The sequence below is a fragment of the Falco biarmicus genome, chromosome 9 (assembly GCF_023638135.1).
Source record: "Falco biarmicus isolate bFalBia1 chromosome 9, bFalBia1.pri, whole genome shotgun sequence".
In the NCBI taxonomy this organism is placed as follows: Eukaryota; Metazoa; Chordata; class Aves; order Falconiformes; family Falconidae; genus Falco; species Falco biarmicus.
Window position 1 is genome coordinate 51,002,078 of NC_079296.1, and position 12,232 is coordinate 51,014,309.

General features: G+C 35.6%; 1 protein-coding gene across 8 annotated transcripts in view; it reads left to right on the forward strand.

Moving 5' to 3' along the window:
- PLEKHA1 (pleckstrin homology domain containing A1) overlaps positions 1–12,232 on the forward strand; it is a 38,625-nt gene that overhangs the window by 10,615 nt on the left and 15,778 nt on the right. For 7 of the 8 annotated variants that reach the window (XM_056351744.1, XM_056351747.1, XM_056351748.1 and 4 more), the window contains exons 2-5: positions 4,991–5,151; positions 7,734–7,790; positions 9,242–9,287; positions 11,338–11,435. In XM_056351744.1, the coding sequence (XP_056207719.1) occupies positions 5,011–5,151; positions 7,734–7,790; positions 9,242–9,287; positions 11,338–11,435 (342 nt within the window). In that variant the 5' untranslated portion in view covers positions 4,991–5,010. Of the gene's footprint in view, positions 1–4,990; positions 5,152–7,733; positions 7,791–9,241; positions 9,288–11,337; positions 11,436–12,232 lie in introns of those variants that run through there. The other variant, XM_056351751.1, reaches the window with a different exon arrangement.

The following is a 12,232-nucleotide window of genomic DNA, read 5'->3' on the forward strand; positions in this document are numbered from 1 at the left end:
AGCACTCAGTAATGAAGCTGTCCCTGGAACTGCGGAAAAGACTGGAGCTCGCTGGGGATGCTGCTTACACTCCCTTTGCGGCGATGGAGCTAGTGTTATTAGTAAAGCTTAAAAACGGGGGTGGGGAGGAGGTATGGGCATGACTCATAGCATCATTTTATATTTATCAAGTGTAGCTTTATGAATGTTGTTCACTGTTTGATCGAGATGAGTAAGTAGGTAATGTATGTTTCTTAATCTTCTTACTAATAGGAAAAGAACCCCAAAGTCATCTCCTGTGGTAAGTTAAATCCAAGGTTTAAACTGTCCATACACTAATAAAGCAGGAAGTAGAAGTGTTAGTTTAAATTAAAGAAATAAGAATAATAATTATACACAAAACTTGGGGAAAACACATGTAAAATAAAGCTAAAAGGTATTAAGGAGAAGTGCTTATCTTGCTGGATTTCTTAATCAGGCTTTCACGTGGACAGTGCAAAGCCTATTGCATAGTCCTTTTATTCATATGAAATTCTACTTTCTCTAGTAAGGCGGCGGTCTGTGGTTTATGCCTACTTGTGGAAATCAAACATTCTGTCAAAGGAGAGGCTGGGCTGTAGAAATATAACACTACACATATACATTGCCTTGCATACCACTCTAGTAGTGTTGTATAGACTTTGTACTTGAAGTCATGAAGGCTGCAACCAAACTGTAGAAGAGGTGAACTCAAGAACAGGTGCTGCTGTGAAACCAAAAATAGAAACTCATGTAGGAGAGTTTAAGCAATCTGTTACAGATGGTGAAAACAAGATGCTTGTGTGCTTCTGCAGGTTCTAGTTGTGCAGTCATGCATTTACAGTTGTAGACTGGGAGACTGATCTGTGATTTTTTTTTTTTGTTATTATTTATAGTGGTGGCCGGGAGGCCAGGCAGCTTTCAGTTTGTGATATAAATGTTGAGGAATGTTGGTATATGGTATACCTCAGAGGAAAAGAGCGGTGAGAGGGGAAATCTGAGAGAAGCTGGGCTGATGAGGTGTATGTACCTACTTAAATTAGTACGCTGCCACTGGAAAGAGGGATGCAAGACTTCAAAAATAAGTGAGACCTCTTGTTTGGATTGTAACACAGCCCTCCAAGAGGAAATTTTAAGGAGCTGAGAGTTTTCTAAATTCTTACATATGAGTATCAATATTGCCACAAAACAGGTTTTCAAAAATATTTTAGCTTCTGGGGGATTATGGCGAGAACCAAAGGAAATGGGCCATGGGGGTAAATTTTCTGAAGTAGTGCTATGTCATTGACCTGTCTCCTCCCTCTCCTGCCCCGCGCCGCACCCCCCCCCCCCGGGAAGGAAGGCAAAATAAAATGCAGTTGTATGTGATCTGTTACAGGTTTGATGCCTTCAGCTTTTCTCTCTTCAGAGCTTGTAATCTTTTTATAATATTTGATTCTAAAAGTGGGAAGAAGAGTTATTAGATTGTGCTGCAGATTCTGCTGTAGAAAATCACCAAGTCTGCGTGTAATAGAGTTATAAAATGTACAGAGTTAGAGATTTTTTATAATAATCTGAAATAATAATGAAAAGTAAATCATATTTCTGTAAGGCAAGATCCATATTCTGAAGACAATTTTAAGTTGAGGTTCTAGTGAATTGTTAGGCTGGTGGCCTTTCAGCCACATCTCCTACATTGTGGAATTGATGTTGGAATTCTGCAGTTCTTTTTATGAATCTTTAGAAGTAATGTGGTAATTCTGTCATGGTTGCTGTTCTGGTCTGTCTGGAGTTACCAGGAAGGGTATCGTGGTGGTGGTTTTGTTGTGTGCGTTCAGTTGCTTTAGTAACTGGAAGAAAGGCACAAATTGGTATTTTTTTTTAACGTGCACTACAAATTGTGGTTCATTAATCAATGATGAATAGAATTGGTATTAATTTATGGTGGAATCTTGCCAGGGTGTAATATGGTGGAAGCAGACTTTTAAAATGGGAAAAAACAGTTGGATGATTTTGTTTGATTTCAATTTTATAATAAAGAATTTTTTATCTGTTATTCTAAGAGCATCGCTCTGGTGGAGGTCAGTAAGCCCATGAGAAATTTTGAACTAATGTGAAGAAAAATGTAGTCACACAATCTAAGTTTTAAATTAGTGATAGTTTATCCTGTGTTTTCATCAGAGGACAAAGGAACTGTAAATAATATCATTTTGTAGGCTAGAAATTAACTAGTAGTACTTAGAAATAGAATATCTGTATGAATTGAGGGATTTTTCTTTTCCTATGAAAGTTGATTTATTGACAAATAAGAGAAAGCTGCTGAGTTTTGTCTTTTGCCCTGGGAGAAAAAAATTAAAAGTATTGGGGTAGTTCAGCTTTAGCTAATTGTATGGTCATAATGGAGCATTATGAGTATTCTCCACTTTTCTTAAAAGGTTTTTTGAAACTTAGATTCTTCTATAGGGGGAAAAGTGTGTTGAGAAGTCAGTTGGGTTTATGCAAGGATTCTTAATCAATTTGTATCTTGTTTCAAAAACAAGTTTTCCTTGTTTCATTTTCTTCACATCTGCAGAGAACACGGCTTAAGCCTGCTCAGACAGGAAACCAGCCACCAGTATTTGCTTTTTTTAAGGCACAAAGCTTTTCTGGGCTTCATAAACTGTTGATATTAAAATAAAGTGGAGTCCCAGAAGGGCTGCATATTTTATTGAAGGACCACCTGGCACAATTTAAGACAATACCAGTAAATGACAGCTTATATGTTCATTTAAATGAAAACAAGGTGTGGGTGATGCAGAGTTCTGCGAACTTAGAGGTATAATTTAGAGAACAACTACTCTTAAGCTTGCCCCTAGCTGCAGATGTGTTTATAGTGAGATGTTGTTTCAGTGTAAAGTGATCCCAAGAGTCAGCATGTGAATTACTGATGAATGTTTGTTATGATTATGACATTGTCTTAAGAGTACTCAAGTGTTTGGTTTTACTCTGTAACTTCGTTACAGAACTTGTTTTAGATCTGTGATATTTAAATTTTGAGGAACATAATAATAAAATTTAGGTTGCCTTAGTAAATTTTGTTAATTTATTGAGGAACAAATGTATGTTTTTGAAGATTTAAACCATTGTTGTATAACTTAAATATGGAGACTTACCTTTGGAGGCAGAAAGAAAACCAAATTGGTCAAGGACTTAATGGAAGGCTTATTTACATTAAAGTCCTTGTAGCTATATAGAAAATATCTTGCACCCCAAACAAAAGTGTGTTAATGTTGTTATACACACAAATGCATTTAACTTTATAACTTAGTCTCTTATAGTTAAAAAAATAACATTTTAAATAGTCTGTCATCACTATGATATTGCAATCTCTTCATTTTTTTGCAAATGCTGCTGAATTGAGATTGTTAGATCTGGTCTGTCATGCCAGACTTAATGAATCAGACTTAGGTTTGCACCAGAGAATTAGTTTGGCGTTGGGCACAAAAACGGTTAGTTATTTTACAGATTGAGCTAAATGGCTTAAAACTGTTTACTAGAAATTCTTCTAGTATGGTATCAAAATAAGGATAATTTAAAAAAAAATGTTTCTCAGTGATGGAAGCAAAATTTGACTAATATTCTAATCATGTAAAATTACAGCTGTAAATACAAGCTTATATATACATGTTTGAATATGTGACCCCCCAAAATAAATGTAGGCTTACCTGTATATCTGCTTCCCCAAAATAAACACTTTAAAATGTAACCATATATCAGGTTTTACTGTGATTTATCAACAGCTAGCTACAGATGGTTGTCAGGGGTCTGCCTCATTGTGTGTGTATATAACTATATTTAAATAAAATAACTTTAAGGAAATAGTAAAGGTAAGCAACTTCAAGAAATATTAAAAAGAAGCTTCCATATTACACAGTGAAAGCTGGAAGATGTTACGGAAAGAGCAAGTATGAAGTGCTTAAACCTTCTATGTCTCATGTTAATATTTTTGGATATGTGCTATTTCTGAGTTTTGTAACAAAGCATAAAGAAGACTGAATTGTTTCTTTCCTGCTCTGGAAAGATCAGCATCGACCTGATTTTGTTCATACTTAAAATAATGTTTATTGCCATTTTTAGATGAGCATGCAGATTTGTCTTTGGTCTTACAAGGCTGGCTCTTAAGGTAAAATGAATGTCCCATAAAATAAAGGGAATCAAAAAAAAAAATAAATGATGCAATAGCCTGCACTAAGACAGAACCATAAAAGGTGAAGCAGGCAAAGTGGGTATAGGTGGTCAGCAGTACAGTTCTTCATTTATTAAAGCAAAACAAAAAAAGGCAAAAAAAAAAAAAAAATCCCTCAACCCAAGATTTAAAAAAGCCTGCCAGCCTCAAACTTAGTACCGCATGGATATTTAGGATTTCGGTTTTGGACTAGCAAGTTTGTTCACATCTCTGCTGCGCATACAACTTCAATTTGGCTATTTAATGTATAAAGATGAAAAGGTGTCTGCTCTTAGATATTGTTGGACATGAAGTGCTTTTTTGTAGGAGAAAAGAAAAATGTGAACAATGTTTCTGAAAGCCTTTTTGTTGAATTTGCTTAAGCAAAATGTGAAAAATCACGTTGGACAGTAGAGTTGCTGACAAAGATCCTTTTTTGACCATGAAAGGCAATGTCAAAGGAGGAAGTATAAACCTAGCATTATTTTAACTTTGCGCAAGTTGCGAGGGAGATTCTTTGATTATTCTTTAGTGATCTTGTACAAGCTATCCTTGGTGCTCATCTATTTACCACTTGTATCTTTGCACTTAGGGTATCAGGTATCCCAAGTATATGCTTCAAAGTAGTAAGAAAGACCTAGCTAAAAGTTCAGTGGTGGTAGTGGGGGGAAACAGCTATGCCTCAGTCTTCTGTAGAAACTTATTTAAGCTACTGGTTGAAACTGCTCAAAATGTTGTGGGTAGGCACGGAGCAGTCTTAAAATTAGTAACAAGGAACTTTGCTTAACTTCTATGCTTCTTGTTCTGCAGTGTGATGTTCAGGGTCAGAAATGCCTTATGTGGATCGTCAGAATCGCATTTGTGGTTTCCTAGATATTGAAGAAAATGAGAATAGTGGCAAGTTTCTGCGGCGGTACTTCATTCTGGACACACGAGAAGACAGTCTGGTGTGGTACATGGATAACCCACAGGTGAGATGTTCTTGGCAATAGTTCCCTGGCTCCTGTCAATTTCCACTTTCAGATGTTTTTTGAACAAATTTACTTAAGAAAAATGGGATTTAGTATTAGTTTATGGACCTGGAAGCTAGGGGAAAAAATTACTTACATAAGTGAGATAATTGTAAATCAGTGTTTCTTCTTTGCTGATATGAGCAGTCTTCTAAAGGAAAAAATAGAGTTCGTATTCTATTTAAAACATTATCCATTGCACTTAATAGTAAAACATTAAAAGCAACCTGAACGTCAGTGAATTGCCAATATATAGAATCTTAAGTATTGAGAGGAAGTTTAGGGATCAGATGGGAATCTGAATTTGATCCCACTTATAAATCGGTCATTAGTTCTTGAATCATGATGCGCTATATTTTCTATTAAGTGTTGTGAGTGTGCATTACAAGTTCTTGCAGGTACTAGGTAGTGCTATATAATATAACCAGGTGAGCCAAATCAAATGCTAGTTTCACTACACAGGTCTTCTAATTCACCTTTAACCTTACATGGAAGGATTTCGTTATTGTGGCATTGCGTGGGTCAGTTAGCTGTTTCATATTATTTTGCCTCAACAGAATCAGTCACTGAAAAGCAATTTCTAACGATGCTTGCCATTTCAATACAGCATGAGTGGTATAGGAATAAAGAGAGTGTGCTTTGTATAAAAGCTGCTTTCACATTGTACACACATCAGTGTGTTTTCTAGCAAAGGGGAGAACAGATAACTGCTTACGGTTTGGGTACAAAGACAGTGAAAGCATAGGATCTAGGTCAGCTGACAATTGTCTGCCAGAAGAATTTTCATGTACTGCTCTGCTGGGGAGCCCAGAGTTAAAATGCCGTACAAGTCTAGTGTTCAAAGGAACCAACGAAAAAAATCGAACTATGTGCAGCTTGATGAAAGTGACTTGTGACTGAAGCATTTAGCAGTTTTTGAAGAGGAGAAAAAAGACCATTTCTGGAAGTAAGAGAGACTTCAAACGTTTGATCTCGATGAGTGATACAAAGCAATTCTGTTTTTCAGTTTCTCCTGTGATATAACCAGGGCATGTGGGCAAAACTTAAAACTTCTGAATAATTGCAATTTCTACAGTATTTCAAGACTAATGACATTTGGAGTGCATATCTCTTAGAGTCTTTAGTTTAGACTTCCTTATTTTTTTTCTGATGTTAGCATTCATGCACAAATGAAAGCATGCCTTGCAAGAGGCAAGTTGAGAGTTCTTGATTTTCGTGGTCTGCTGCTTTAGTTTTGAAGAACAACAGGGTTTTTGTAAAGCCACTATGTGGAGACCGTTCTTAATCTTGAAGTGATGAAACTTCCTATAGGATGAGTCTACAGTATGTACAAAACTTCACTGGGCCCTTTGTTGCTGATAAAGTGCTCTATTTGTATTTGTGAACATCAGTTCATCTGTTCAAAGAAATAGTTTAAGTCCATCATTAACAACACATTATTATCCTAATATAAAGATTATAAAACTGATGTATGCTGGGATCAAAATTGTGCTGATAAAGTAAAATTTATTTATTTGGGCAGGATGGGCAGACTTTAATTTCAGTGTTACCAGTCTCTAGTAAAGCTAACCTACTTCTTACCTTTGAAATATGAATGCAATATAAAGCAATTCTTTGCCTGTCTGATCTTGTGGGTAGCATTAGGCTTTTCTTTGTGATGTAGAAGTTCATAAGGCACTATGGTGTAATGGAGAGCACTTTAGCTGGGGAAAGGATCAGCAAGCAGATGCAGTATGGTCTCCAGGGAGGCCTGTAGTGGGAAGAATGATACTGTAACATAAGGGGTCATTCTGAAAGTAAAAATTGTAATGGAAAAAAGCATATGGAAAACGATGCTCTATTCAAAGGCATAAAATTAGGAAGACTGTTTCATTAGAAACAGTTAATAAAAGTTAACAGTGTTTTATGAGGCTCAGTTCTTTAACTTGTATTTCTAGGCTGCTAATTAATTGTGGACAGTAATATAAATGTTAAGACTAGTATGTTAAGCAAGAGATAAAAACAATGGACAGCTCCTTTTTGGATTGTAAATATATTTTAGGGATCTTTGTAATAGAGATTGTAAATTAAGTGTCATGGCCTTTCCCTGCAGTAACTTTAATATGAAAAGACTATGATTTTTCCATCCATTTTGGAAATACGTGACATGGCCTTTGAAGTATCTGACGTAATACATGAATGTCACTTCTTGTTCCTTCAGTCTGCCCTGGTCAAAATACATAAAACACCAACATCTGTTAAGGAAAAAGTATTCTTTCCGTATTTCCTGGATGCAGACCTGCAAAAATCCTTTTTCCTCTAGTATAAACCTCTGAAACAATCACTATTTGTATTGTTTCTAGCAGTCTTTCTGTTTTTAGTTGATTAACAGATGTGTGTATAATAAACAAGTAGTTTAGATCCGGTTTCAAACATACATTGTGTATTGTCTATAAAAACAAGTAGAATTTTCTTGTTGTTTGTGGAATTATTTGCTTTTTATGCATAAACACTGTGATATAAGAATAAACTAGTTTCACTTTATAACATACGATTTGTTTCAGAATCTTCCTTCTGGATCTCCACCTGTTGGAGTCATTAAACTTACCTATATTTCAAAGGTAAGATAATAATGTAAGACACTTGTTGTTAATTTTTCGGTGGTAACTGCCAAGGGCCTTTTCTGAGGGCCTCAACTTTAGACAATGTTAAATGCCCACTATGTAAGGCATGGAAATGTGCTGCTTGTGAGTTTTAGAGAAGTGATAACAAATGCTTCTATAGTATCAGGTTAAAATAAGAACAGACTAATTATCGTGTTGTCTAGGTTTGTTTTGTGATTTCAAATGGCAGGTCTTCGTGCTGCATAGAATTAATATTTCTGAACTGTATCTTTCAGTTCTTTGTAAGTCTTTGAATTCCAAATAGTCTTGAGGAAGAGACACATCATTTATAAAGTGGAAGATAAGTCTCTGGGTGTGCTAGTTTGCAAGTAATTATGGTTTTAAATAGATAGAATAGAAAAATTTCTACAAAACGCCCTGTTTGTTATACTCTATACACTCACTTCCAAATATGTCTGACAGAAAACTGAAGTAAGAAAGTCTTCATGGTTAAATTTGTAGCATATAACACATTAACAAAGAAATGGAGAAAAATAATTGACCTCCCTGTCTTTCTGCTCATTTCTCATCCTTCCTTTGCTTTTCTTGTCATACTGCATCTTCCCACCTTTTTTGGTATTTTTGTATTCTTGTAAAATACACCATTGATGCCAGTTATATCATGAGTATGAAAATGCCTATGGAGACCTGCTTATGTCCTTCCTGGTTTCCTCCTCCTGTGCTTACTTTGCTCCAAACCTCACAGTTGTCACCTTAAGAAATCTGAAATCTTGCATCTGACTTTTAATGGGAACAGGGGTGGTCCCCTGTGCCTTTGCACCTGTGTGCACCTTTGAAGGCAGCTCATGTGGGCGTCCTGTGCAGATGTTCTGCCTAACTTTCCATAGTTCTAGTTGTGCAGTACCTGTGGGGTTTTTCTGGCCAAAAAAAGGGTTTTGATGTGAGATGTTGCCTGCCTTCTACCCTGCCCTTGATAGAAGTGCTCTATAATGTAAAAATGTCAGCACCTCTCGCAACAGAACAACTACTACTTTCCTGCCCCAACACTGCAACATTTTAGAGACTGCTGAAGTGGCTATTACTCTTTTTATGTTAGTGAACAAAATACAACCGATGTCCTTGTCATTACAAAATGTGCTTGAATTTTTAGTTCAGTTGAGATGTAGAACTTCAAAATGCAAGTAGAATAGTTATGCTTTCAGTTTTCAACATCTGTCTGGTAAAAAATCCTTAAACTTAAGGAACGGGAACATATGGCTTAAGCAACCATAGGTTGCACATCCTGAATTGGTTTTTATATAGTATTTTTAGGTATAAAAATATACAGATGGAACAAACAGGCTTACTATGCTACTAATCTTTGGATTTAGCTACATGAAAGAAAAAAGTGATAGCTGATATATATTTTGTATGCACAGTGATATTTACAGTCTTAATTTCCCTACTAGGTTAGCGATGCAACTAAGCTAAGGCCAAAGGCAGAATTCTGTTTTGGTAAGTTCTTGTGTGCAGCATGTGCATAAAGTATATTCTTCAGAAATTGGTAACAGAGATGATCTGCAATTCTGTTACTAGATACAGCTGGTAGTGTGTTTTTTCAAAAAAGCTTGTATTACTTTTTTTAGTATGCTGGTTTCTTCATAAGGATATTTTGTGACTTTTCATATTGCAGCTTAATGAGGAGTAAGTGAGCAGTTTTTCAGACGTGGAATTTGAGGCATTAGTAAGTTAATGAAAAATGATGGGTGTTTTCAGAAACATGGCATGCCTGTCAGCTATGAAGACAAGTAATTTAACTATTTTAATCTGCATTACTGATAAGAGTTGATCTGGTTGATCTAAAAATACGGTCAGCCAATGCTCTGATGTTAAATTTCAGCCTCTATTGCTGTACCAAAGAGAAAGAATTTGCTTGGGATACCTTCTAGGGTTATTGATACTTAAACTTGAATAAAGCTTTAGGTAATCATAAAAGCCCCTTATGGTCAGTCTCTTTTTATATTTTTCTTGTAAGTAATTTGTCCAGAACTTACCATAATTCCAGATATATTTTTTGCAAATAATTGGCATACACAAAATGTGTTAGACACAGAAATCAGCCTCTGCTCTGTTTATGAATAAACATTATTTATGGCTGCATTCTTGTAAGAGTTTTAGCTCAGATGAAGGTACCGAAAATGCCTGCAGGTTTTCTGACAGTTAGTTAAGGTGTCCTTTGCCATGTGCAGTGTTGTACAGGCCTGGAGAAGGCAGCTCCAGCAAATTTGTGCAGTTTCTGTGTTGGAGCTTGTGAAACACTTGGTAAATCACCCCTGTGTGTAAGGCCTCAAGGATTCTAGACTAGTGCCTAGTGTGTCAGTTCGGTGCCATCTACAGATTCTTCTGCACATGCATGTGTAGAGGTGTTTGTCTTTACCAGTTGTAAAGTTGCTCTTGACATTGGGCCACTCTAAAAAGCCTTAGATGATAAAAAGATAGATAGATAAAAAGATCAAAGATGCTGGCTGAAAGCTTTTAGTATTTCTGATTTATTTAAAATGGTTTTGCTACTTCTTAGAAGAAACATTTACATTTTTGTTTTTTAAATACCAGGAGTTGTTGTTTCAGTCACCCTATTATACAGTTCTGTATTTTGAATTTATATTTGCTTCTAATAGTGTTTGCTTCAAACCATTCACTTTGGGGTGAAAGATGGAAGAGTACAAAGTTATCTGTTTTTAGTATGTGTTTGCTGTTAGCGAGGACCTGAAGAACTGTAATGTTAGAGGCAGAGCAGCAAAATCTGTTCGGACTTTAGCAGCAGTGCTTCGAACTTCTAGGAAGGGTTTAGTCACTGTTCACCTTAAAACTAATTTCAAGATAAATTCTTAGAATTTGAGAAAACTAGCTGTGATTATTTTGACTGTTACATAGAAATAATATTTTTGTCCTTTTTGGATAAAGGTATGCTAGGTGTTGTGGGGTAGATATATGAACTTACTGAAAATATGCTTTCTCTGCCAAGTCACTGAATAAAATAGCCAGACCATAAAACTTTATTTTACAAGTTCTTTGTTCCTGAGCATTCTATACTTATTAATACTGATTTTTCCACAAATCTGTTTTGCTAAAAAATCATTGATCATAATCATGTTAATGAATTGGTTGCAAAGGATGGCAGATACTGCTCAGAAGATTAAAAGGAGAAATTGTAGAAATCCCCAGGTATAAAACTCTGTTGCTTGGGGAAATTGAGAAAAGGGGAAATTGAACTGTAGAAAATTCTGATAAAATTCAAGGCTTTATTTTTATGTCATAAAATTCATTTAACAATTTCTGTAAGGTGCTGTTTTAAGTGGAAAGCTTAAAAATAAGCTTTTTTAAAGAATTAAATAAGCCTGTCAAGTGTGTGTATGTGTCTTAAGATGATTTTCTAAAAAGAAATGTAGCAGACAGCTTAAATAATTAAACTGGATTTTCCATCTGAAATCAAATCTTTCTATGATGGTGTTAAGTTTGCTCTTAAATTTCAGTGTTGTTAACTTTTCATAATGTTTTTTAACAGTTATGAATGCAGGGATGAGAAAATACTTTCTACAAGCCAATGATCAGCAGGACCTAGTTGAATGGGTAAATGTTCTGAACAAAGCTACCAAAATCACAGTAAGTGGTTTAGTTGATATTTAGCAATGCTTTCAAATGGTGACTGTCTCAAGATGCTTAAACTTTGCCTCCAGTTTTTGTACTAGAGTAGTCCTGGTATCTCTACAAACTAGTCTTGGTTTGGCTTTCCAAGACTTGGAGAAACCCTACAGAGCTTGCCCTAAACTTGAGTTTATTTTACTTTTTGCTTTGGAAATTGGCCAAAAATGTGATGCTTTCATTAAAGCATATGATTGTTTCTAGTAATTTAAAATTAACCATACACATTTAATATTGAGATATCCAGAAGACACTTGCAAGCAATGAAGAGATACACATACATTTGGCTGGTGTCAAAAGTTTGTATTTTGTAAAGTATTGCTAAAATAATGAGCAAAGACAACATGCCATGTTCCAAAGGTGCTCTCCTGATTTTAGGTGACATCCATTGAAAAAGCCATTAATGCATTCTTCTGATGAGTGTTAAATTACTTCTGTGGTTTGTACCAGGACAGCTTTTTATCACATACTGGAAAACCCCACGTATTACCTCCGTCTTTTCAGGAGGCAGAAGTTAAGGGTTTGTTTTCTCTCCAGTTTTGGGGAAGCGATGATATCAACTGTTTTGAGAGGCATTACCCTTTGGGGTTCTGAGCATGGGTGTGCACATTCATATTTATCGTCGATAACTTTCTCGGTTTTAGGTTATCTAAGGATGCTTTCATGAGTTGTTTGCATTGTTTTAATGTAGCCTTTTCTTTGGAGTTATAAAACCATTACAACTACTAATAAATAAAAAAATTCCAGAAATGCAAAGC